Genomic DNA, 26,545 nt, shown 5'->3' on the forward strand with positions numbered 1-26,545 from the left:
GGTTCGTTTCCGGGGCAGAATTCGAAAACCATTCAGTGTATTTGATCGAAACTTGGCAAGGCAATCAGGCACATACTGAAGTGGTGCCTTTTGATATTTTGGGATTTTTCTGATTTTTATTTTTTTTAAATTTTATGGAATGAAGTTTGACATAGACTCAATTGGGGAACGGGTTCATTTCCGGGGCAGAATTTGAAAACAATTCAGTGGGTAAACAATGTATGCTTCTTAAAGAACATTCAACTGTTGACTCATTACATACAGAATTGCACATTTACTAGTGGTTACTTTACAGACAGCTGCCGGGGGGATATTATTATTCAAGGCACCTGTGTATATGAACTGTGGACAGATTTCAGTTATGAATGTTTCCACAGTGATTATGGTGTATTTTATGATTAAAGAAACATAGCAACACATGGAGAATTTTGTTCTGATGGTATTTTTGGACAATAATGTTATCTGGAGCAGGATGTAGTTAGGCTTGCGGGTGAAAACAAATTTGAGAATAAAATAATTATGACCTAATTGAAGACTTTTACAAGCAACAATTTGTTAATATCTGTATCTTGCAAAAGTGAAGATGAAAGAGTGGGAAGATGTACCTTCACTTAAATGTTAAAAGCACGACGTAGAAACTGTATCCATGTTGGAATTCCATTCGTCTTTGGCTTGCTCACTGACGCCAGGAGAGATGGACAAAGTCTGTACAATTGTCTAACTGGCCACAGGAGAACATGGGCCCAGCCAGGGGAGATGCAGTTCACATAGCAGGAGGCCAGCACGCCATTGACAACAATGGTTCCCGTCATTGTGAATGGTGCATACAGACCTTTTTCAAAGGATGTACTTATTCTTGTCACCTTTTCTTCCTTCATAACATTGCAATGTTCTGTGAGGAGAATGTCCCCAGTTGCAACATCTTCTGCTGCAGTTTCTACCCAGCACTGGTTCTTCCTTGTGTACAAGTAGTGATCAGGTGAGAGTGTTATTGTGTGATTTTCAGTTTCTATATTTATAAACTTGGCAACAGAAGCCTCCTGCAAGTGTCCAAACAAATAGACTGTGCTGAAGTCATATCCAGTTTTGCCCAACGAAACAAGGACTCTTTGCCCGATCTGCAGACTTGAAAGAGGGATTGTCTCACCAGTCTCAAGTGAGACTCTTGCATCTGCTGGAAAACACTCTCCACTCTTTGCCACTACAGTGTCTGCTACCTTGGCAGCAACCTTTTTTGCAATAACCTTTTTATCCTGGTTCATTTTCTCTTCAATCTCCCACTGTTTCTTAGCTTCTTCAAAGTATTCATTACTGTATTTGTCTTTGTTGCCAATTTTGTCAATAGTGTTGACAATTTCGATCAACTGTTCTCTGAGTTTTCCTGGATCAGAATCCATATTGTTTATCAACACCCACCTCTGTTTGCATTCAGCTAGATACTGTTTTAGATGTCCAGATTGCGACCCCAAATAGTCTTTAAAACTAGTGTGTTCTTTAGTTTTTTTACGTTTCTGCTCAGTGACATATGTATCACCATAGGTAAAAACGAAAACAGCATACTCCATAAGTACTTTCTTTCCAAACATTTTTTTCATCAGTTCTATTGCCATGACTTCCTCTGAAGTCATTTTTGTGTTCCACCTCAGTGTTATAAGAAATGCATCAAATCCATCTGAACCATAGGCTATTGCTTCACCTATTTCTAAAAGAGTTTCTCTTGGATGCCTTGTGTCCATAGTTCCAGGTGTGTCAACCACACAGATAGTTCTTTCTCCAATTGTCTGCTGTTTCTTGTTACAGTCTTTGGTACCCGAGGAAGAAGACGAGAAGACAGTGCACCAGTCCTCCCCTAGAATAGTGTTTGCCAAAGAACTTTTCCCATGTCCAGTTTTCCCCAGGATGCATAAAGTAAGATCACTTCCTTTTGGCATGTCCTCCTCTCGAGTTTTCTGCGTGAAGAGAAATACCGGTTTAAGAAGAAAAAATTAAACTGTGTTCCATAGCTCACCAAGTTAAGTTGTATTATCCACCACAGTCTGTTGCCCGTTTTCAGTCTAAGGATATAAGTTGTAAATATGTGCCCTGTGTGATACTGCGACATCATCTCTGTGGAATAAGTTCAATCAACTATTATTATCCCCCACCCAATGAAGTTGGCGGGGGATATAGAAACGGGCTCTGTCCGTCCGTCCGCCCGCCCGCCCGTCATGTTTCATTTCCGGAGCATAACTCAGAAACCTTTCAATTTATTTTCATGAAACTTTGCAGGTCTGTCAGGTACATGCTGAACTGGTGCCTTTTGCTATTTTATTTTTTTAATTTTTTTTGTTTCCATGGCAACAAGATGGACTTAGGTTCTGTGAGAGTAGGGTTCGTTTCCGGAGCAAAACTCATAAACCATTAAATATATTTTCATGAAACTTTGCAGGTCATTCAGGTACATGCTGAACTGGTGCCTCTTGATATTTAGAAATTTTAGATATTTTTATTTTTTACGTTTCAATGGCAACAAGATGGACTTAGGTTCTGTGAGGGTAGTGTTCGTTTCCAGAGCATAACTCATAAACCGTTAAATATATTTTCATGAAACTTTGCAGGTTAGTCAGGTACATGCTGAACTGGTTTTGTCAGTTTGTACTTCCATCATGTTTTTTTGTGGAGAAGGTTTCATTTTTTTCTTGAACTTCATAGAAATTGTGCCTTGCAGCATTTTATTTTGTTTCTTCGGTATATTTTGCATTTACATCAAATAGATGCTCCCCTGCTGCCTTTTACTCCTTACAAAATTTTGAATATTTTCAAATGTATGTGTTTGTGTGATCAAATGTCACTATTGTTGACATAATATACACTTCATTTCCTGGGCAGGAGACTTGGCCATGTTAGTGGCAAACTCTTCTCTTTTTACAATTTCCATGACAAGTTCCACCTCGGTTAAAAAAGGTTAGGGTTTGTTTCGATTTAATTATGTCATAAATTCCGCAACAGGGGCGGGGGATATAGCCAGGTTAGTTGCAAACTCTTGTAATAATTTGCACCATGAAATTAAGTTGGCAGAAACTGGCATGGACTACCAGTTTGCTCGAGTTTAGTTACCCTCCAATAAAATCTCATGTTACAACTGTGAAAATACTCCAGGGGAGGTTACATAAAAAATGCAATAGGTAGGTGTATATTATGAATTTCCTTTCGTCAAATCTTTGCTTCCTTGTTGCTGAATCTGGATGTTATGAATGTGTTAGCTTACGTTTTTTTATTTAAAATGAACTTAACTTTCCTATTTATTATGGGTGACTACTGGTCTGGAAATCACTATTGCGATAACTATTGATATTGAAAGAAACTATTGCGATAACTATTGATATTGCAAACAACTATTGCAATGAATATCGATAGTTTTCAGTGTATCATTTTAGATGGATTTTAGAGTTGAATCAAACCTTGGAACTGAAGTTTCCTTTGAATGTGATAACCATAACAACAAATAACAAGAGTCATCCGAAGATGACATATCCCCCTGACGTGGCATGTTGGTAAACTGTGTGTACCTTCAAATGTATTTAGATTGGCAAGGAAATCTTTTTCCTTGATGCCAAAACCAGAAATATAATGAAGGTTATAAATATTGGTTCATGTAGCTCAATTTCTGATGATCTCATGAAATTGTAATAACAATAACTTCGCAGATTCGCATATGAATAGCACTGTAGTAGCCTCATGACACAAAGGCATAAAGAGAATGTACTAGGTTATGTAGCTCACATCATATATAGTATATGATATCGGTAAATAGTACACCTTAGAATTATATGTCAGGGGCTACAAAGTAAAAAGACTAAAATCTATAAATAACAAACTGCACTACTAGTGAACATGATTGATATGTGCATAAAGTTTGGTGAATCTCTGTCTCATGGTTTAGAAGATATGCCCCAGATGAGGACATTACCCTAAGTTCATAATTTTTCAATTTAAATTGAAAAAAGAAAGAAAAAGAAAAAATCTGTTAATAGCAAAGGCACCACTACATAAGCTGCTTGATAGGTGTAAAAACTTTTGAGAAGCTAAGTTGTATGGTTCGGGAGATATGGTCCGGACAAGAGCACTACCCTCAAATTCCCTAAGTTCATCATATTTCCATGGAAACGACAAAAATATAACATTCTAAAAATCTCTAAATAGCAAAAGGCACCTCTACTGAGCCTGATTGTTAAGTGTACAAAATTTTGCGAAGCTAGGTTGTACTGTTTAGAAAATATGCTCCGGACAAGAGCACTACCCTCAAATGTCCTAAGTTCATCATATTTCCATGGAAAAAAAATAAAAAATTCTAAAAATCTCTAAATAGCAAAAGGCACTGCTACTGAGCCTAATTGTTAAGTGTACCAAGTTTTGTGAACCTTGGTTGTACGGTTTAGGAAATATGATCCGGACAAACAATGATTACAGACATACAGACGGACGGACATACTGATGGCTATATCCGCTGGTCATTATATGTCGGGGGCGATAAAAAGTAAAGTTTGAGATATGACTGATTTGTTTTTTCTTTACCCAGAAAATTTAAGAAAAAGAAACTTCCACATTACCATGTGTAAATTACTACCACTCATGATCAAAAGAAAAACAGATTTGAACAGCATTGCATGTACAGTAAAATCCCGTTAATCCGACATTGTTGGTTGCATATGATTATGTTGGATTAACAAAATTAGGTAGTATCAACGTTCGTGATCGAAAATCTGACAACTACACGATAGATAACGATTCAAAGATGTTATAATAAAACAAAAGGAACAAGAAAGAAGTGAGCAAAGCTCACATACCCCTGTTATCCCCACTGGTCAACAACAAATAGTAAATAGTTTGTTAATTAATGAAATATTACATATTTCTAACTGATTTTAACTTCAATTTTTTAAAAACTAAGATTGAGTTCCAGTGATAATTGACCCCCCCCCCCCCCCCAAATCTCCCATGTTGCCAGTGTTCACTACGAGGAAGTAGATCACCATGAACACCATTGAATAAAAATTTGATTGAGGAGTTACATAAGAAGAATTATCAAAAGGACCAAAAATTGTTGATATAAAAACACATAAAAAATGGAACAATATCATATAAGAAAATCAATAAATTAATAATTTCCATAATTTCATAAATTCAAACTATCACAAAGCACAGATTCTTATGATGATCTACATGTGTGGAAACAATTTTTGAAAATATATTACTATTAGCTATACAAAACCAGTCATCAAAATTTCTAAATTCCATCATGTTTCCATGAAAACAGCAAAAGAGAAAACTTTCAGAATCTTATCAAAGATAAAAAACATGTAGATAAAAAAGATATAGGCCGTACAAAACACCCACCCTAAAAGTTTAAGTTTCTTAATGTTTCCATGGAAACGGCAAACATTAAAAGTTCAGAATCTTCAAACTAGCAAAAGGCACAAGTACTCATTGTGGTTAATGTGTGTAGAAAGTTTGGTGAAGCTAGGGTGCATAGTTAAAAAGATATAGACCATACAAAACACCCACCCTAAAAGTTTAAGTTTCTTAATGTTTCCATGGTCACATTTCCTTGATAAATGTAGGCATCATCTGTGACCACAGTGTCTCATGGAACTCGTTGTAACAGCAGTAAAAGCTTCTGGCTGACTGATGTGGAAAGAGTTAGAGAAATCAATTGTATTCCACAATTCTGCTGTCACAGGATATTTTCCTGAAATTTCCACTCAGTGCAGAAATATACCTATCTTGCAGAAAGTCACTTTTTGTGCAGAAATTGGGCAGAAGCCGGTTCTTAACATGTAAAAGTTGCATAGGCTTTCTGAAAAGAACAACCGTTATTTGAATTGTACTTTGTTATAATTAAACCATTCCAAATTATTCTTTGAGTTTTTGAGTTATTTTGAAATAAGCAAACAATTTACAAACAATTTTTTAACATTAAGCACGTTGCAGTGATCATTGACACCTCTTAACCCGAAATGGATTGTGTTGTAGAGCCATAGATACATTGTTATGCTCCTTGGATTATTGATTTCAATGGATGCAGACTGCCACAGGAATTCTCCTTGCTAAGTTGCCACGCCCTTTTTTCTTCAATTTTCCTCTCCTTTAATACCTCCCATGATCTTGAAAATTCTAAGGATGACGTGAGGGAATAGCCATACTCCCTTCATTTTAGTGATCTCTCATTGCTGCTCCGAAGCCCTGTGAGACTGTTTGGTTCATAATATTCCCATTTGTTTTTCTAACACTGATGGAAAACTTGCTTAGATGTCAAGTGCGTTTGGGTGTATTTCATGCATTTGGTGAATTTCATTTTGGACTTTTGGAATTTTATCAAACAGTTCCAAATCATACAAAGTTTTCTTGGCTGCGTTTTTGTTCTGATTGTCTAGGATCATATCATCAACCATGCCGTCCTCAACAGCGACAAATCTACCTTGACCATCTTTAGGCTTTGTGTTTAGTTGTCTGCTTTGCCATGCTCAACGATGGTGTTTCGATGACGAAATGTTGTTCAAAGGAAATATTAGATAATCTGCATTCATCACAGTCAAATTCAAATTCAGTACCATCAACCTGTAACCTGTATTATCCATTTGCCAACACTGATATCACTGTAGCACTCCCCCTTTGATACATTGTATCCAACATCAAAGGTATCCATGTTGTTTTTATACACCTGCTGTCAAAAAAAGTCCCACTTCAGTTATCTCATTTACATACTTATGTCATTGGGGTAAGACTCATGTTTTTATGTCATAAGCTTATTTCATGGATAAATGCTTTAGTTAAATTTTATATATATAAAATTAGGAAATATTAATAAAAAAAATGTTTGAATAGAATGTTGATTGAACTTGATTCTGATCTTGATAAAATGCTCTTGGGCGGAAATATATTTCTGAGTGAGAGAATAAATCCCTTATAACCTGCCATGATGAAAACAGGCCCCATATGGATTTCTGAGTGGGCCGGTTCGCCCGATTATGTTTCTAGGTTTGTCAGCAACATCCCCGTGCTCGTGGGTTTCACCGAAGTGGTAAAAGTCTGAGACCTCCATCACTTCGGGCTTTCCTCCCACATTAAGCTGACACGCCGTGATATAACTGGAATACTGTTAGAAGCGGCGTTAAACCCAACTCACTCACTCACTCACTGTCTGATAACCGTTACCATAATTAAACTAATTGAGATGTATACCACTTGACAAAGGAACATGGTCAAGGTATAGGGTGAATTATTGTGAAAACACAATTTGAAAGTGGCACTAGCCTACTTCCTCACAGTGGGTAGTGGTAACATGAACAGGTGCACCTGAACCAACCTACTTCCTCCCAGTGCATGCCGGTAACATGAACAGGGGCACCCGAACACATTGATTTGTTTTACCCCGCACTCGGCAATATTCCAGCTATGACGGAGGTCTGTAAATAATCAAGTCTGAACTAGACGATCCAGTGATTGATATCATGAACATCGATCCACGCCATTGGGATCGATGACATGCATCAGCCAAGTCAGCGAGCCTGACCACCAGATTCCGTTAGTCGCCTCTTACGACAAGCATAGTCGCCTTTTACAGCAAGCAAGAGTTGCTGAAGACCTATTCTAACCCGGATCTTCACGGGTTCAAAAGGCTCTGCATTGTACCTTCATCCAAAATGGTACACATCACTACATATATTGCGACCTCATGATGGATGAATTTACTGCAAAACCTAAAAAATGGCTTCTCAATCATTATTCATGTGTACACTTTTCTACACTTGCATGAACAATTATGTATTGTTTCACCATAATATAGCAAAAAAATAAACTTAGATCATTAGTGTTAACACTACAGTTTGAGATGAGTTAAATAATTATATATTAAACCAGAGTACGACAGGTTGGTTGGTTGGTTTGTTCTTTTACGCCGCACTCAGCAATATTCCAGCTATATGACGGCGGTCTGTAAGTTATCGAGTCTGGACCAGACAGTCCAGTGATTGATATCATGAGCATCGATCCACACAATTGGGATCGATGGCATTCTTAAGTAAGTCAGCGAGCCTGACCACCCGACCCCGTTTGTCGCCTATTACGACAAGCATAGTCGCCTTTTACGGCAAGCGTGGGTTGCTGAAGACCTATTGTACCCCGGATCTTCACAGGGAAGTACGTACTGAACCTCCTTTGTATTCAGTGATGAACATTTAGTAGATAAACGTACTGTGTTTTCAATGTAGAGCTAGGTTACCTGTAGATTTAACCCCGCTAAATTGAATTTGCAACCAAACGCGCAGCTCTACATTGAAAACACAGTTTGTTTATCTCCATTCTACCATGACTAAATAAAAAGCTAACTCTTTGGTGTCAGCAAGTATACTGAGTGAAGCGGCATGTGTTGAGTCCAGTGTTTGTTGTGGGTTGTCGATCTGAATTTCTATTGGATATGGAAAGGGTTTTGTCGCTTTATTCACATTTACATTAAGCTGACACGCTGTGATATGACTGGAATACTCTTAAAAGAGGCGTTAAACCCAACTCACTCACTCCCATTCTGAGTGGGAGAATACAACCCAAAAACCCTGCCTTGAAGCAAAAAGCTGCAATTTGCTTACAAGTCAATGAAAGTCTCTTCGCAAAACAAGTAAACTTCATCTCACAGATATTTGCTATCAGTTTTCAATTTGTTTTTATTTAATGAGTGAATATGTGGTTTTCTATGTCCCGCATAAGGTTTTATACCACAAGCCGTAGGCGGGACGCATGACACCACATATGCTCTCCTCCGTCTTGTGGTATAAAACCTTACGCAGTACGAATAAAACCACATATACCCTGAGTGATACTGCTACAACTTATATATATACACACACACATGGAAAGGAGCACAGCCACAGCTCTAGTGACTTGTACGAGGACAACCTTTTAACAAAATGTGTTATCGATCATACTGGGAAGAGTTCTGTTTGTGATCACTCAACAAAATCTTTCAAAAACGTCTTTCTCTGAAAGCTGAACTAGGCACGCAAGCTGGGAGACAGAAGACTTTCGATACAACTCTACTTTCAAAAACTGTTACAGAGAAAGAATGTATTAAACTGTGACATGAATGGGTGAAGATGGAATATTTCAATGTCTAAACCTGATCATCCTGCAGTAAGAATCTTGAAAGGAGGAACTATTCCAAATGGAAAGTGATTGCAGGATGCCTGTTTGATGGATGTCTATGTAACTGAAAAATAAGCTTTGAAAGAGAAACTTTAAGTTGAATGTGTTGCTGAAATATTTGATGAGCTAGGTGAAAAAGAGGGGCCATCTTATCCTCAATATTTTGCTTGCACCTCTTGATGAATTGCATTATGAAAAAGTATCATCGTATTTGGCAGCGACAGTGTTTCTTGACAGAACAATTCATGCCATAGTTTCTCAAAGTGTTGTGAGTTTGCTTTTATCATTTTAATAATGCCATTCACTTGTAGAATGATTTAGTATTTGACTTGATAAGGGCTGTTTATACTGTTTTGAGTAGACATAGTACCAATGCTATCCACATTTCCTGTCTTGCTAATATTATGAGTCTGATTGGTCAAGCTTTCCACAAACCTTTTCAACTTGTGAATAAGTTTAAGAGGTTCAGCAAGCTGTCATTCATTTCTTGCGTACAGGAGATCCCCCAACAACAATTTTCTCTTCTAGCCTGTAAATCAAGTGGGAAGTTCATGATTACAGGGGATCCTCAACTGGCTTGCGTGTAGAAAAGCCTCAAGCAGAGAAGAGACTAGGTGTGAGTCGTGCACATCCCAAACCCAAGACAGCTTTCAACAAGCTATCTCTCTCCATCAAGTTGTCTAAGTGGAAGGAGGCAGTCAAGAAAATGGTGGATGTTATTTCATCTCTCTCTGTTGCTACTCCAGCTGAGACACCCTCCAGATCGGGAACGCCAAAGACTCCTACTCCACCCATGCTAACTCCCGCCGTAACTATGGATCTTCTAGAACAGATGTTCTTAAGACAGAAGACAGTGAAGGAAGGAGCTACACCATGTACACACCTGCACCAGATCTAGCCATTGGGACTCAATTTCCGAGGAGGGAAAAATTCATAATATTCGTAGAAAGTATTTAAATGTCCAAGTGAAAGTGCGGAAATCATAGGCTCCATAATCGTTCCTCAAAACAAACCAAAGTTATGACGTACTCAAGACACTACCTTCAGGGAACTCTCTAGAAAATAAAGCACAAAAAACCCCTTGCTATATCCAATAGAAATCTCTGCATAAAGCAGAGTTGATTGTTCCATTGGGGAAGGAATCTTTTCAAGCAATCTGATGGAACGATCCACCACTTCATCAACCTGACACTTCAAGACAATTGGGCTTCAGTAGCTGAGGGAGTGGCCGCAGAGAATCCAGACTAGGGGGTCAGGGCAATCACGTTGTATCTACCCCTTCGATCATTAATCGCAAAATTGAAGTTATCATGGTTATATTTACTACTTGAGCGCACACCATAGTGAGGAGCACACTCCGGCGCAGTGATACATAGCATTATGCCACTGCCACAGACCAGACTTTTCTCATGTTTGTAAACAAGCGTGCTTATTCTCTATTCGGAACAGATTGGCCTAATGCAAGCCTTTTGGTGAGTTTTACTTATTATTTTGCATAAAGTTTTTATTCATTATTAAATTGGATTATCGATGTTACCTCCCCTTATGTCATGCTAGAGTTCTCCAACCTGTTAAACTGCTATGGGAGTTACGTCCAATTCTAGGCAGAGTGCCGAGGTGGTCGCTTTTAGGCTTTGCTCCATTTTAGCCATACCCTCCCACCTAGTAGAATTACTGAGGGCATTTTGTATGGGAGATATTTTTGATATGCTTATGAACATATAAAGTTCAATTGTGAGTTTGGGGTTACTCTAAAGTTTGGGAACTAAGTTATTTGTACTACTACTTCCTGTCCTTGCATGGATCACATTGCTAACCCCACTTTGGCAAATTATAAATTTTAGCCTAAAAAATACTCAACAACAAAAGTTCATGTGACACCAATATTTTAGTGTATTTTTCAAACAAGTAAAGTTTGGTATTCAGTATTGTAGTACATGTATGGAATCAAGTCACAAAAACGCAACTGCTACAGAAAAGCATGCATTTCATGCAACAGTTGACTTTCATGCAAGCCCCATGCATTTCACTACTCAAGAATGGGTATTAAAACGTGCGTTAACGGGATTCCATATGCATTGTTTAGCATCGTGCTGGCACACAACCACTCAGAAAAACAACAAAATTACGCAATTATTCAACATTACCAAATGCCACGCCTGTCCGAAAATGAGCGTCTGCGAGCCAATGGTATGCTTGAAGCAGGATCGAGTCAACGTGATGTTGCAAGACAATTTAACATCCACAGAAACACCATTCGGTGTTGTTTATGGCAATGTTGGCAACAGACGAATGCAGTCAGAAACCATCCTCAGAGTGGCATGGTAACGCGTAACCAATAATCAACAAGACAACTGGATTCGAACAACACACTTATGAAATCGATTCCAGCCAGCAACAGTGACTGCAAGAAGCATCCCTGGCCTTCACCTCAGCGACAGCGATAGACGGATTCGGGTGTACCGACGTTGAGGTGAACGTTACATCAATCATTGTGTCATGAAAGAAGATCAGTTCGGGGGCGGCAGTGTTATGGTATGGGGTGGGATTACAGCAAGACAGAGGACCCGTTTGATAGTGGTAGAGGGAATTCTCAATGGACAGTGCTACCGCGACGAGATGATCGGCCCTGTTGTTCTACCGTTTTTGAGTCGTCATGGCCCAGGCATTACCTTTCAACATGACAACGCCCGGCCTCATATTGCTTGACTTGTTCAGGATTCTCTTCAACAAAACAACGTGAAGGTCATACCCTGGCCGGCTCGCTCCCCTGATCTCTCACAAATCGAGCACATGTGGGATGAGATGGATCAGCGCCAACCACGTGTTCGACAGACACTCCAGGAACTTCGAAACATGCTCCAGCAGATATGGACAGATATCCCACAGGACTTTGTGCGACGCCTGGTCCATTCCATGTGACGAAGATGTGTTGCTTGCATCGCAACCAGAGGTGGACACACACGCTATTGATTTTTAAATTGACATTTTGGCATGTTCATGTTTTTTTTATGAAATCACACATTTTCTGAAGTCAGTATGGCAAATTAAACCATTTGAACACTTACAGGAGTCTTTTATCTGTTGCAAACCGAAATTGTTTCAGATTTGGTAAAAAACATATATTTGCATTAAATCTTATTCAATCTCACAGGAACTTTTGTTGTTCAGTATATATGATTGTGTTTGTTTAGTAACTATGCAATGTATATTTCTATGGTGTTGTTTTAATCCACCTGGGTAATACGAGTAAAGCTGATAATGCATCTGTAATGAGAGGCATTCACAAGGGAGTGATTGTGTCCCTTCAGAAGAAAAGTCACAATAAATACATGTTAGGTTCGTAACTTGCAACAATTTGTCAGTTTGTGAATGGTTTTTACAGGCTTCAAAGTTGCAACAGTGATCCCTTGCTGCAACACTACCTTGGGGGTCCAAATAATTGATGAGAGTTATAGACGATCAGCGGTTTGGCCGAGGTGGAGTCGTAGGGGGTAAATGACCAACACAACAGTACATGCTTGCTCTGCCTACCTAACACCAACTACCCTATACGTTTGATAAAATTAGAATATGGTAGTAGTTTATGATTCATAGTGTAACAAAAGATTTATTGCGTGTTGTTTCTAAAAATACCCAGCAAATTCAGGTGAACGAACAGATATAAAAAACTTGGTCAATAACAAATTGAAAATATTTAGATAAAATATTAGTAGACATGATGATTTACATTGTATTGTCTTGGAAACAACACTTGACTGCACACATTTTTTTCTCCCAATCTTCAGATGATTCGGTTGAAAGTTCCCCTATAATATAATTTTAAAGAATTTTGATGAAATGATCGGAAGAATTGTATCTTCAACTACTATTTTATCAGGAGTAATATATTCCAATATCATGTTAATTTAGTTGCAGCTTTACTTCATATATATATATATATATATATATATATATATATATATATATATATATATATACAACCCTAAGCATAACCATTTGGTACAGCTGATCGCTATTTTTCGTATGGAACATTTTGACCTGTCAGCGTCGATGCTCACACGCACTTGATTGCGAAATTTTTGTTGACATATAACAGTCAAACTACAACAAATATGACTTTTAACGAGTCAAAGTATGGTATTTCTGATATATGTATCCATTCTGTCAACTAAAGTTTGTTTCAATGCGTCCATAGTTGTAATCTGACCGTGGTGGCTGTAAATAACGGTGAGTTGTGCGATCTACCCATCTCTTCACACACGATTTTGCCAAAATTAATGTATACAATATTAAATGAAATTTTGAATAAAATTATTAAAATATGTTACAAACATAAATCTAGATATACAACGAACATGTTTTTATAACCAGATAGTATAGGCCTAATAATAGGATTAAATTGCGGATTATAGTTCGCATTTGTTGATTGGTATTTCCAGTGTTGTGTATTCGCAGTGATCAGCTGGTAGACTAAAATTGTGCTTATATTTGGGAGCTATAACCGATTTTTTGCGCTATATTGAAAGGCGCAATAGCGAGTGAAAACGGTAGTTAATTAGTACACAGTGCTACCTCAATTTCAATATATCTAGTGTGAAAAATTTATAGGTAGGTATATGGTGTGGCTACTAAATTTGATGACATTAAATTAGTTAACAATTTAATAATATAGAGGTCCTGGGTCAGATCATAGCACAGCCAAACGCCCATCCACTGAATTAAAATGGATCTTTGATATCAAAACTATCCACCCGCAAGGCACAAACGATAAGATCTAATCCTTGAGTTCCCCCCACCCCTTCACTCTCCAGCTTTGTGTATTGTTGACAGTTATTGATTACTTTTTGATAACATTTGAATTTAGATAAAATTGTAATGGACCAGGGATTTAAGCAAAGTAGATATGTACGTCCAGTACTCACAAATGTAAAGTATGGATGCAGAAAGAAAATATATAGCGTCCTGAGGGACACACATTAAAAGTCATTGTACCAAATCTTGACAAGAAATATAAAATTCCTGTAATTGAGGTTATTATTAATCTTGCATTTCACTACACCATTTCATTGCTTTCAGAACCCTTATTCTTCCTGTAGGAACCCTAGAAATAAGTAATTGGGGGTCAAGGTAAAACCCTGCAGAATATATATTTGACTATGTAGTTATGAAAGATTAATATGATTACTATTTCAGATTGCTGTAGCAATGGAAGTCCCACACACACACACACACCCCACACACCCCCACACCCCACACCCCCAAGAATACTTTGGGCATGAGTACCGAAAGATCTACCCCAAAACAGGTACATGTTCAGGTTGTTTGTGGTCAAGTTACAAGTGCATGAGAAACCTTTCCATTGTAAAATAACAGGGTTGCAGACTAAATATAAATTTCCCCCTGACCACAGGACTGGTTACGTTAAAATCTTACCAGTCCTTATAAAAAAATGCCAGTCACAATTTTTCTGTTGTTTTAAGAAAATCTTTAGGCTGCTGTGCATATTTGAGCCTCAATACTGCTTAAGAAATTGGAGGGCATCATAAAGTGAAGTAGAACAGTTCATTAAAATAGTATTTTTAGTATCTTGATTAAGTGAAGTTATTGGAGGAAGGGAGAGAGAGTTCACAGACCAAACACAACAACATTTTTTTCTACAGTCCGTTTGACTCCAAATGAGAACGATGAATTGCAAAATAACTCGAAATCCAGAAAAGTGTATGAAACATCAATACGGTACTTGACCATGAATACCCTGTACCCAACAAAATCTGAATTTTGTTTATTTTAAGACCCATGACGGATGACGTTCTTTAAGAAACTATCATGTAATTTTGTATAGAAATGTGTACATGACACGTAGGGGGGACAAACCGTGGAAGGCACAGCGCAAGCACGCATGCACTGCACGTTCTGTGGTAGGGGAAATGACAGAGCGTTAGAGGGGCCGTCTCATGATAATTTCAGTCGCAATCTGACTCGCTCATGCCATAGATCTCGTCGTCGGAACTGCTGGTGCCTGAACCGATTGCCACTATTATAGGTTGGACTGTTGCTGGCCATAGTCCATCTCGTGACCAATAACGTGGCTCTATCTCGTCAACGACTATGGCCACACAACGCCTCCATCTTTCTACTGTTACCCGACCAAGGGATTCCATTACGAGTTGATCAACATCTCGTAATTTGAACGTTGTGTTCGATCGTCCAACGTCACCCTTGACGATGCCCCATACCAACTCGATTGGATTCAGGTCGCAGTGATAAGGTGGCAGTCGTAAGACAGCGTGACCCGGACCCTTGATGTAACTGTCAACTTTATACACGGGGTCAGGTTTCATAGTTTTGATGATTTCATAGAGCTGTGGTTTCGTTGCTCTAGAAGGAAAGGTAATGTTCCTCGGTTGTAGCCAAGTAACCATGTCTCCTTTACGGTTATTAGAGGTTGGAGTCTTGCTTTCTGGATCCTGCACACTATGATACGGTGCATTGTCCATGACAATGAGAGACTTGGTAGGCAAAGCAGGGACTAATATACATTGCTGTTCATTTCTGTGTGGTAGTCCCTGTTGTCTTTGGGCTTGGCTCTAAAGACGAGGTCACAGTCTGGGAGAAAACCCTGACTAGCAGAACCAGCATGGAGAACTATGAGCCTTTCACCCTTTCCCATTGGGAACTTTCTACCAGACTCCTTACAGTCACCACTGGGTACCCACTGACTGCTGGCTGTGTGTGACGCATTTACCCATGTCTCATCTAAGAAGACGGGCTCATATCCTTCTTCACGTTTCTGCTTGATGGTACGACGGTAATGATTTCGGTAATGACACAACACAGCCCTATTTTCTCCAGTTATCTTTTTGTATTTGTAACCAAATGTATGCAACAGCTGCCATAGTTTATACTTTGTAACACGTAAATCATGGTCAGTTTCAAGGTGTTTCTTCAAAATTCTTAGGGACTGGTACTTATTTTCTGAGTGCAGTTTAACAATTGCACGTCTGACTTGATCCCTCTGAAAACTGTCTAATTTATCAACCTTGCGTGGTTTTGACATGTTCCCTACCTCCTTGGCCTGACTATTTGTATCTCGTCGACTAACAACATTTTTAAGTTTCTGAGGGGACATACCAAGAGCTTTTGAAGCTCGTTTCAAGAATTTATTAATTGCATAAAAAGGCTTTGCTCTTTCTGCTTCACTTCTAAAGAAATCATACACATTCAACATCAATTGTTTAACATCTGCTGAGTAGCGCATCTTGTCATTGAATGAACACGGTCACTGTGTAGCACGTGCAGACCGTGCTTGCGCTGTTCCTTCCACGGTTTGTCCCCCTACGTGTCATGTACACATTTCTATACAAAATTACATGATAGTTTCTTAAAGAACTTCATCCGTCATGGGTCTTAAATTAAACAAAATTCAGATTTTGTTGGGTACAGGGTATTCATGGTCAAGTACCGTATTGATGTTTCATACACTTTTCTTGATTTCGAGTTATTTTGCAATTCATCGTTCTCATTTGGAGTCAAACGGACTGTAACTCCACGCGGTTGTAATGACCAAGGGAGGTAACTCCCTAGTCATACATGAATATAATATCACTAATTACGGTGGTGACCACCTTTTTCTCTTCTTCTTGAAAAGAATTAGGCAAAATGATAACGTGCTAAATGAGTACTGAAACAAGTCCAACCCTGACACTTTGACTAGAATACATAATGTTGACATGGAATGAATTAAGACTGTCTCTGTAAAACTTGAAATGAACACATAAAACACTGAAAAAATTTGTCCATCATGTAATTTTTAAACCTGCTTGGAAGTTGCCACTCACGTCCGGGTCAGTCAAAGTCATTAGGTGAAGCAACAGCTTCTGTTGCCGAGACGTCATCGCTGCTGGCCACAGGAGACTTTGAAGCAGGGGGATCATGAAGAGGTGTGGATATTTCAGGTGGAATTTCGAGTGTATCTCATCACATGAACCACGCTTATTTGGAAGTATGTCATCATTGGAGGCAGGTACAGGTGTGTCATGTGTACTTCTGTTGGCCCCACAAATGAAGCTACTTTGTAACATTCCAAAGTTTTTACTCAATATGAGGAACTTCGCAGTTGAGAACCCCTAAATTTTTAAACTTATCCTATCTCACACTATGCATTTCTCCCTCTTCTTTCAATCCTTAGTGGAAAACATGCTTAAAAAAGGTTTCCAGCTTCTAAAAAAGAATTCACCCGAACACACCTAGCTTCACCATAGTCACTTCCGAACAAACTGAGTCACGCACGTTCTTCATGCTGGTTGACCTACACATGCTGAACATGTGATTTCCCAAGCCAGCTCATTCATTCTCTTTCCAATCGCCACGCTGTGGTGACGTGCTTGTTGGAGATTCTTTGATTTTCTCTTACAAATTGACATACGGATGTTTCAAGTTCGATATTGCATCATGGATGAACAATCTGCACACCGTCCTCCCCGTCAACGAGTTTTTTCACCGTCTGATCTGCATGATACTTGCTCCGACTGTTGGTGATGCTAAGGAACATCTTCACGATGTGCTCAGTTCATCGATTTGTCCAATGAGTCGTTCAGTCTTCACTTGCATAAATGAGAGCAAGAGTGCGTGAGTATGGTTTTACGCCTCTTTCAGCAATATTCCAGCAATATCACGGCGGGGGACACCAGAAATGGGCTTCACACATTGTACCCATGTTGGGAATCAACCCGGGTCTTCGGCGTGACGAATGAACGCTATAACCACTAGGCTACCCGACCGCCCCCAGAGAGCAAGACCACCTTGAGAAATCAACAGAAAAAACGGCTTAACTGAAGAAAACACCTTCCAAGAAATCTAATAAGTTGGCAAAACCTTCAACTTCGACAAGTGAGACTGATTCACACTCTTTGATTCCTGTCTTTGATTCCTTCAATTGATGACGAAGGCGTGTCAGTTTTTTATCCAATGACGTCTGACTGCTCAACCAGGTTTGATGAACCGCCCTTTGACAATTTCGGCAAACCAACCCTTGGGTGCGGACATTCCAAAGGTTCTCTCGGCTCTTTTGGATCCTTCCGAACCTGCCTGCTGTTTACTATCGGCCACAGTCATGCTTGCTTAAACGAAGCCTACTGGGCTTCTGGAATTCCTTGTCACCCTCTTCTTCGGCCGTTGATAATCTGAAGCAGGTTTCATCTTTGGGTATTCTGTCCGTCCCTGATCCATGGTTCCTGTCATGAGACGTCTCCACTAGATCTATCTTCAGATTCATCGAACTCCTTTCACAACCATGCGAGTCTCACTCTCAAGAGGGCTCTCGCAAAGATCTGCCATCCCCCAATCAAGTTCAACCTACGAAGTCTTGACATTCGGGAAAACTTCCTTCTTCAGTTCAAGTGTTGGACTTGAATCAGCGATCTTCGATGGATTGGCAAACCCAGGATCGGGATCTGTACTCTCTGGCTTGTTGATCTCAAGATCAGCAAATCCTCCCACACTCGCCATACTTACTTCTTAGGGTCAGGACTCCTCTTCGGATTGACGCAACACCAGGGTTCGACGAACGTCTGCAGACAGGCATTCATCGAAGATTCAGCCTTCCTCCAAGGATTGACGAACTTCACAGGATCACCGTGATTCTCCTGATCGATGTTCTCCCACGGTTCATCGAACCTCCACCAAACAATACTCCTCCAAGCATCGGCGATCTGGGCTCGGTCCTCTATCCTTCGTCTCTCTACCCATCGAGACATTTTGGACTAATGGTTTGACTCGGTTGCCGAACATAATGCAGACTCACTTGGACAATCGTTTCAGTTTACTCCTTTCTCCTAATCCAGTCATCCGGATTCTCGCCTGCATGACTGATCACGCTCCTTTGATTATCATAACCAGCAGCGTCAAGATTTGCCATGAAATACCAATGCGGTGCACGATTGGGAATTGTATCCACAGTATATGGTCACCTTTCCTCCTTGGTGAGGATATTCTTATGATCCTGCCTATCCGGAATACCGTCTACAACCGACCTATGCCTCCCATCCCCTCCCTAGCAGAAGTCCTTCTCCCCTTCTAAGAACATGCATGACGCTTCTGCTCCTTTACGTTACTTGCGTTCCCCATCTCCTCCGGTTTTGGCGTACTCCTGCCACGACTGTACCAGATCCTACAGTTTTCCACATCATCACTTCCTACTTCGCAGAACACTACTGATGTAATAACCAAACAACAGCTTCAGTCTCTTCTACAAACTATGACCTCAGCTTGTCAGACTGGTTCCCCTCTGGACATTATGGCTCCCATTCCGGATCTGCATTAAACAATGACGTCGACAGCCACCTCTGCCTCGCTTCTTGATTTGGTACAAGAGGACGATCTTTGAAATCGTCACACTTCCCCTGACTCTTCCTCCGGCAGTTTGGACACTGTAGAAATGGCTACGGCCCTAGTCTGGGTCGCGTATAAACTTTAAAGAGTACTTCAACTGAAGAAACTTTGTCTTCCTTTGTTGTCTCTTGGCTATGTCGCCTACCATGACACTGAAGAATGATTGAATCAGATTGGTTTAAAAGTGTTTTCCTTTTTGCTACGGAAACCCTTTTAAATATATACCGATCGTCTACATTTCGATTCTTAAAAAATGGCTGCCGATCAATCACCCAAAGGCACTGTAAAACGAATCGATATTTCCTCTATGACACAAGCCAGGTCTCTAATACACGCTCGGTCAACAGCTCTTGTGAAATTCATAGACTGTCTCACCGTCTCATAGAGGAAATATGGTTGTTTGATATCAGATGCTTTTGGCGACGATATGATGTTCTAGGACATAACCCTGTTTGCTTCGATGATCAGATTTCAAGACTTTACGGAGGCATATCTTTTGCTTGCAAATGAAATGTGTATGAAACTGTCAGGGACATGTTAGATGGTGAACAGACTCGGAGCAGGCAATTTCGTCATTGACACAACCGACAATGAAAGTAAACAACATGTTATTTACAAGCCTTTTAATGATCAATATTCATTTAGTGGATTGATGCTTATGATGTCAACCGCTGGATTGTCTGGTCCAGACTAGATTATTTACAGACCACCGTCATATAGCTGGAATATTGCTAAGTGCAGTGTTAAACAACAAACATTACCATCTCCGTGAACCACCACCGCAAGAATTTGGCAGGACGGGATTTGAAAGTCCTCCCTTCAAAAGGCCACGAAAAAAGTGGCACGACATCACCGAAGGCACTGGATCATAACTTATTGTTTGTTTGTTTGTTGTTTGAGAGTGGTCTGTAAATAATTTGTTGTTTGAGAGTGGTCTGTAAATAATCAAGTCTGCACCAGACAATCCAGTGATTAACATTATGAGCATAAAACCACGCAATTGGGATACGATGACATGCTCATTACTTATCAAACTTAATGAAATTAATTTCAGAACATGCACAATTAAGAAAATCATACAAGAACCACTGTTTCTAGTCCTCAGCTGTCTAATTGCTTTCACTAGCTGGCTTTGAATCCGTGAAATCTTGAATTTGATAGGTCAAATCAGATTCCTCATTTCAAAATAACCTGATCATTTGCAGCAAAAAAGCGGCTGTTCAGTCATACTCCAGTTCTATTTACCAGCAGGCTCATTCCCAGTAAATCTAAAGCTCTCAGTTTCAAATTAAGATAAGAGGTATCTACTCTAAATCAAATTTCAAAACACAGTAGGTTTATCTCCTAATTACACTCCCTACCAGGCCGTTCCTAGCGTCTAATTTGGACAGCGCTTTTGGATCTTTCAGTCGATTACGCGATCGAATGCAGTCTCCTCATTTTGTGTCAACCGAGATGGGTACTCATGGCCAATCTGCCCATGGAACGTTTGTTCTCCTGGTCTTCAGTGGATGACAGGGATTTGGTTCACCTTGATACTATGGTTCGTAGAATGCTGCCCCTAGTCTGTACCATTCTTTTGATGACGGAGGCTCTCCACTCGGTACTGGATCATACCTCTTCGCTGGAAGAAGCCTGCAATCGTGCTGCAGTTGACCTGATCTAGAACAAGGTGGCGGGCATTTTGGATCTAATGGCCCATCATGTGGGGTCCATCACCACTTCAATGTTGTGTACCGTATTTTCTTGAGTATAGTGCGCACCCAAGTATAATGGGCATCCCCCCTCTAGTGGATTCAGTATTTTGGAGGTGAAAAAATCAAAAAAATTGCGCAGAAAAAAAATACTTCAGCAAATTCTGGTAAACGAACGGGTGAAAAGAAAATTGGCCAGTATAAATTTTAAATTTAAGATAAAAAATCACCAGACATGTTGAATTACCGTTTAAATTGTCTTTTTTTGTTCTGCTAGGCATTGTTTTACATGCAGGGATTAAGATTATGCCTTGTGTATATTCTCATAAACTAAGCCGGAAAAGCAATGAGCTGTACACACATTTTCTTAAAATCTACCAGTGATTTGCTTAAAAATTACCCAATGATATAACTTTAAAAGATTTTGATGCAAGGATCGGGAAAAAATTGTTTTTCTGAACAATTTATCTCTTCTGCCCCCAGCTGTTACAGTATTTCCAACACCTGTCGGTGGAAGATTGAGTTTCTTCAAGGGCAATCCTAGATGATCCTTTTGTACTTTGCCTGCTATGAGATGGTAATTTTCTGCCCCTCATTGCGACGCCATCTACAATGTGCTGGCTTCTTCCTTGCCTAACAACTTCCCATGCTCACGAAAGCCATAGATATGTTATTAACAAAAAACGCAATAGAATGTCTGGGCACCGCGCTGACAACTCAGGGCATCTATTCTCCAATCCTTCTGGTCCCATGAAAGGACAGTCCTCAGCTCTGTCAATTTTCAACATGAGACTTTCAGTTGATTTGCCACAGTTGATCTCTTTGCGACCCGCTATGGTGGTTCTTATCTCCCATTCGACACCCTCAGGCTTGGGACCATGAAGTGTTAGCAATATCGTGGGAGGGCCTACACCTATACGTCTTTCCCCCACAGGTCCTGCATAAGATAGCATCCACTAGTCACCTCACACTGCTTTTGGTCATGCCTTATTACCCAGCCCGGAGTTTGTTCAGCATGCTCATCCAACTCGCAGACAGAAGGTTTAATCACCTACCTTTAAGGGTCGAAACTCCTTCAGCCTCACTCTCAGCTGCTTCACTTGTTGCTTGACACCGCAATCTGTGCATTTGGCGCATTTACAGAAATCCCTTGTTGCAAATGGTTACTCATTCTCACTCACTCACTCAACCATCTTTGTGAAGTGTTATATCCCTATTCAAGAACCTTGTCTTATAGACACTAGACAGTGATACCAAACATGGTTTCGTATCCTTGTTTGGCTCCAGATTCTTCTTGTATAGCCTATGCTTGTTACCTTTGTTGTTAGGTTAGGGAGTTGCGCCCCACCTTCCAACCATGGGACAAATGAATAGTGTGAGATTGGATAAGTTTTAAAGATTGTAAATTTTACAATAAGTTGTATATTTATATACTTATCCTATCTCAAATTCTTTCCAAATCAAGATTTTGGCTTGATGTATCAAAACTTCAGCATGTTTTTGGGGTTGATCACGTTTGAATATTTTTGGGCACAGCCACATGTTGCACAAATGCCGAAACTGTCGCTATTTTCAGTATGCCATACTTCTGTAAGTAACGGTAATTTTTAATGTATGATATCTCGATGAAAAATGCACCAAATTTAGATATTTTGTATCATTTTAAGTGTTTCAACACCAGTCAACAAGAAGTGTTACTGCTATGACACCATGTTCCCAGAGACGCTTGTGTGATAGATGAAGCCAACATTTATCAAAGAAAATATCTGCTTGGAAAACATCTTTGATACTACATGTCATACACCATTTGAAAGGTCTACCTGTTGTTTATAAATATGAAGGTTATGTTTATCACATTATTTAAATAATGCATTTACAACTTAATTAAGTTCGTTGTAAATAAAAAATGTAAGCTAACACAATTATAACGTCCAGATTAAGGACCAAGGAAGCGGAAATTTAACTATTTTCGGCAAATATAAAATTTAATAAAATCCACGAATAAGAACTTAAATGTAAGTTTGACAACTTTTACATATCTTTTTTTAGTTTATTTATTACTTTGTATATTCTATTTAAAGATTTGTTTGAAAAGTCTTTATTTTGCTCTTTGACATGTTCGATGTGGACCAGCTGTCGAAGTGTGTGAGAATTTATTTTCAATAGTGAATAAATTTTTATCAATGAAAAAGGATAAATTGAAATGGAATACATATTTCAGACATTCTGAAATGTGATAGATTTCATAAATGAATGATACGGCAGGTCTGGGGACTCGGGGGACTCGAGGCCAATGGTATTTAACATGCCTCTACTGAATATGGCCATGCAATTTTCCAGTTTCGTGGGCGACAATTGTCGTAACACACACTCCCGTACTATTGTTCCAACACGCAGTCTAAAGTCGAAATTGATTTAGGGTTATTTAGTTTTTGTACACCCATCACAGTTTTTGTCCAATCATGGACATATGTATTACTAGTAGTAGAAAATATATGACCATCTGCAGGATGGCTGGGACAAAAAAAGTTTGTTATATCCGTCAGTTCGTAATAAGCATGTTCTTCATAAACATAATTTACTGTAGTTGTAATGGAAATTCTACCTGTTCATACATATAATGGTCAAAAATATTATGGTATCAGAACAATTTCTAGAAAATTTATGCAAACAACTAACTGTTGTTGGTTCACATTAAAATTCATTTGACTAATCTGTGATCATGGTGATTGGATAAGACATTTCAATTATTCATTCACAGGACTAGACATTACTACTAGGGCAGCACCTGACAGTAAAAGTAAACCCACTTTCCCAAAGAAGTCAAGATCTTCAAATATAACCAGTTATAAAGTGAAGAAATCACCAGACAAGTCATTATCGAAGAAGAAGAGGAGTGACAAAAAGTCCACACAGAAGTATCTCACCAGCAGAGTTGCAGATTTGAGAGACGTAATGGCAGTCTCTCTGACAAAACATCAAAGCTCTGTTGCCTATTCCTAACATCAGTCCTGCCTCGTTTCAATGGCCAACACCGAATTTAAGGAGGAGGAACAAGTTGCATGGTACCCAAGATCAGTTCGTAAGAGACCTGATCAGCAGATTGGTGACGATAGATGCAATCAAGAAGGCTGGGAGCCTGTCCAATGTGAAATTGACAGATCCTAATAATCAGTAATCTAATGACCACCTATTCCATAGGACCAAAGGTCAAGAAGTGTAACACAAGAACTGCATCAATCTCAGAGAATTTAAACATGATGTCAGGAAGTACTTGGAGAAAGCAAGAGTACACGTTAGAGAAGTTCCTTCTTGGTGATGAGGTCCTCTTCCATGTGGCTGACATCAGGAGAAGAACAGAGTTTGACTTAAACTCTATTGTTTATCTCACAAAGAGATTTCCATGCCTCAAGTTTGATCTGAGTCAGCTTGAACATCGGTTTGTGACTTTTCAGGTAACTATGATTAAACTTGTGATAAGTTAGCTTGATAAAATTGATGTGATTGAGAGTGATTATGATGAAAGTAATGTGTGATTAATGTTCAACAATGAGCAAGTCTTGTCCTGAATATATTTCCATAATGTATTAACATTTGTGATTCATATAGTTATTATGTACATATTAAAATAAAAAAATGCAGCAAAGAGGGTTTGGGTGATCCTGGCACAGTCAGGCTGGTTAGGCTCATCATCAGCTCAGGGCCCTTGACCCCTCTACATGCAGCCCAGACAGCGAATGGGACTTCTCCCAGGAAGCGCTGCCTAGTCAAACCCACCCAGAGCTTTTGGGAGACTGTGAAGACACCCCAACACTGCGGCCTTCTGCATTACCCAGATTGTCAGAGGGGCTGAATTCCTGGCAGCAAACCCAGGTACTCTCTTCCAATGTCAGTCAACAGATTGCTAGGTACCAAACCTTAGGCACCTACAAAAATGGGAGTCAGACAACATGGTACTTGGGATGCAAGTGTGACATTTCGAAAGCGAGGTTTGCCTATTTGCCATGTTTTTTCTCAATCTTGTCAATCACATTACTGTCAAGAGGGACAGAAAAGTCAATGATATAAATGATTTCATTGGATTTATGGAAAAGGACAAGATCAGGTTTGTTGGCCTGGATATGTCTGAGGCTGTATACAGGCCTATTCCAAAGGATTTTGTATTTATCGTTTTCCATGACGCCCTCTACATATTCAGGACTTGTGAAGATCCGGGGTAGAATAGGTCTTCAGCAACCCATGCTTGCCGTAAAAGGTGACTATGCTTGTCGTAAAAGGCGACTAACGGGATCGGGTGGTCAGGATCGCTGTCTTAGTTGATGCATGTCATCAATCCCAATTGCGTGGATCAATGCTCATAATATCACTCACTGGATTGTCTGGTCCAGACTAGATTATTTACAGACCACAGTCATAAAGCTGGAATATTGCTGAGTGCGGCGTGAAACAACTAACCAAACCAACTACATATTCAGGGTCGTAACATGGGTGGACCTCTGTGTCAAAACTACAAGCATGGTGAAGACGGTAATAAATTGATCGAGCTACAAGCATGGATAAGACGGTAATAAATTGATCGGGCAATAAAATTATTAGGGCTCCAAGCCGAAAGGCTGTAGAGCCCTATTGTAATCGTTCGATTTATTAGGGCTCCAAGCCGAAAGGCTGTAGAGCCCTATTGTAATCGTTCGATTTATTATTATTAGGGCTCCAAGCCGAAAGGCTTTAACCACTGGCTCGATTTGGTTCAAATTTTGTATGTGTGTGCAAGTGAGGTGAGGTGAAATTGGGTTTAACGTCGCGTCCAAGATTATTGCACTTATATAGCGACGTGCATGCACGTGTATGTGTGTGTGTGGCTGCTTGTACTAGTCCGGACTGATGCAGATTTATAGTGCTAGCTCACTGAGATACCATGCCGCAGTTTAACATGAATACCCCACTCAGACACAGTATACTGACTCTGAGCCGACCAGTCCTTGTTTTAACCCCTTAATGCCGAGCGCCAGACAGGGTAACAACAAGTACAATCTTTTAACGTCTTTTTGTATGACGCGGCCCGGGATCGAACCCTGAACCTTCCGCTCTCCGGGCGGACGCTCTACCACAAGACCACGGAGGCGGTCTGTGTGCAAGTAGTTAGGTACCAGATACCACAAAAATTCCAAGGCCGTAGGCCCAATGGCCAAGGGCAGATAACTGAAAAACAAGTATTTTTGGAAGATATATTTCGCCTTATTGCTCCGCAACCGCTTGTCCGATTACTTTCAAACTTTACACAT

The 26,545-nt window shown here is 39.7% G+C and overlaps 1 protein-coding gene and 1 long non-coding RNA gene across 4 annotated transcripts in view; one reads left to right on the forward strand and one right to left on the reverse strand.

The window, feature by feature from the left end:
- Positions 1-26,545, reverse strand: part of LOC124133511 — an 83,314-nt gene that overhangs the window by 9,845 nt on the left and 46,924 nt on the right. For all 3 annotated transcript variants that reach the window (XM_048384469.1, XM_046497912.2, XM_046497913.2), the window contains exon 4: positions 606-1,949. In XM_048384469.1, the coding sequence (XP_048240426.1) occupies positions 612-1,949 (1,338 nt within the window). In that variant the 3' untranslated portion in view covers positions 606-611. The remainder of the gene's footprint in view (positions 1-605; positions 1,950-26,545) is intronic.
- LOC124133512 lies at positions 1,798-24,909 on the forward strand. Its single transcript, XR_006860951.1, has 2 exons — positions 1,798-1,908; positions 24,025-24,909. It is a non-coding gene; the product is annotated as an uncharacterized LOC124133512 (long non-coding RNA).

Source organism: Haliotis rufescens, unplaced genomic scaffold (genome assembly GCF_023055435.1).
Source record: "Haliotis rufescens isolate VD_foot unplaced genomic scaffold, xgHalRufe1.0.p SCAF_5, whole genome shotgun sequence".
NCBI classification, from domain to species: Eukaryota; Metazoa; Mollusca; class Gastropoda; order Lepetellida; family Haliotidae; genus Haliotis; species Haliotis rufescens.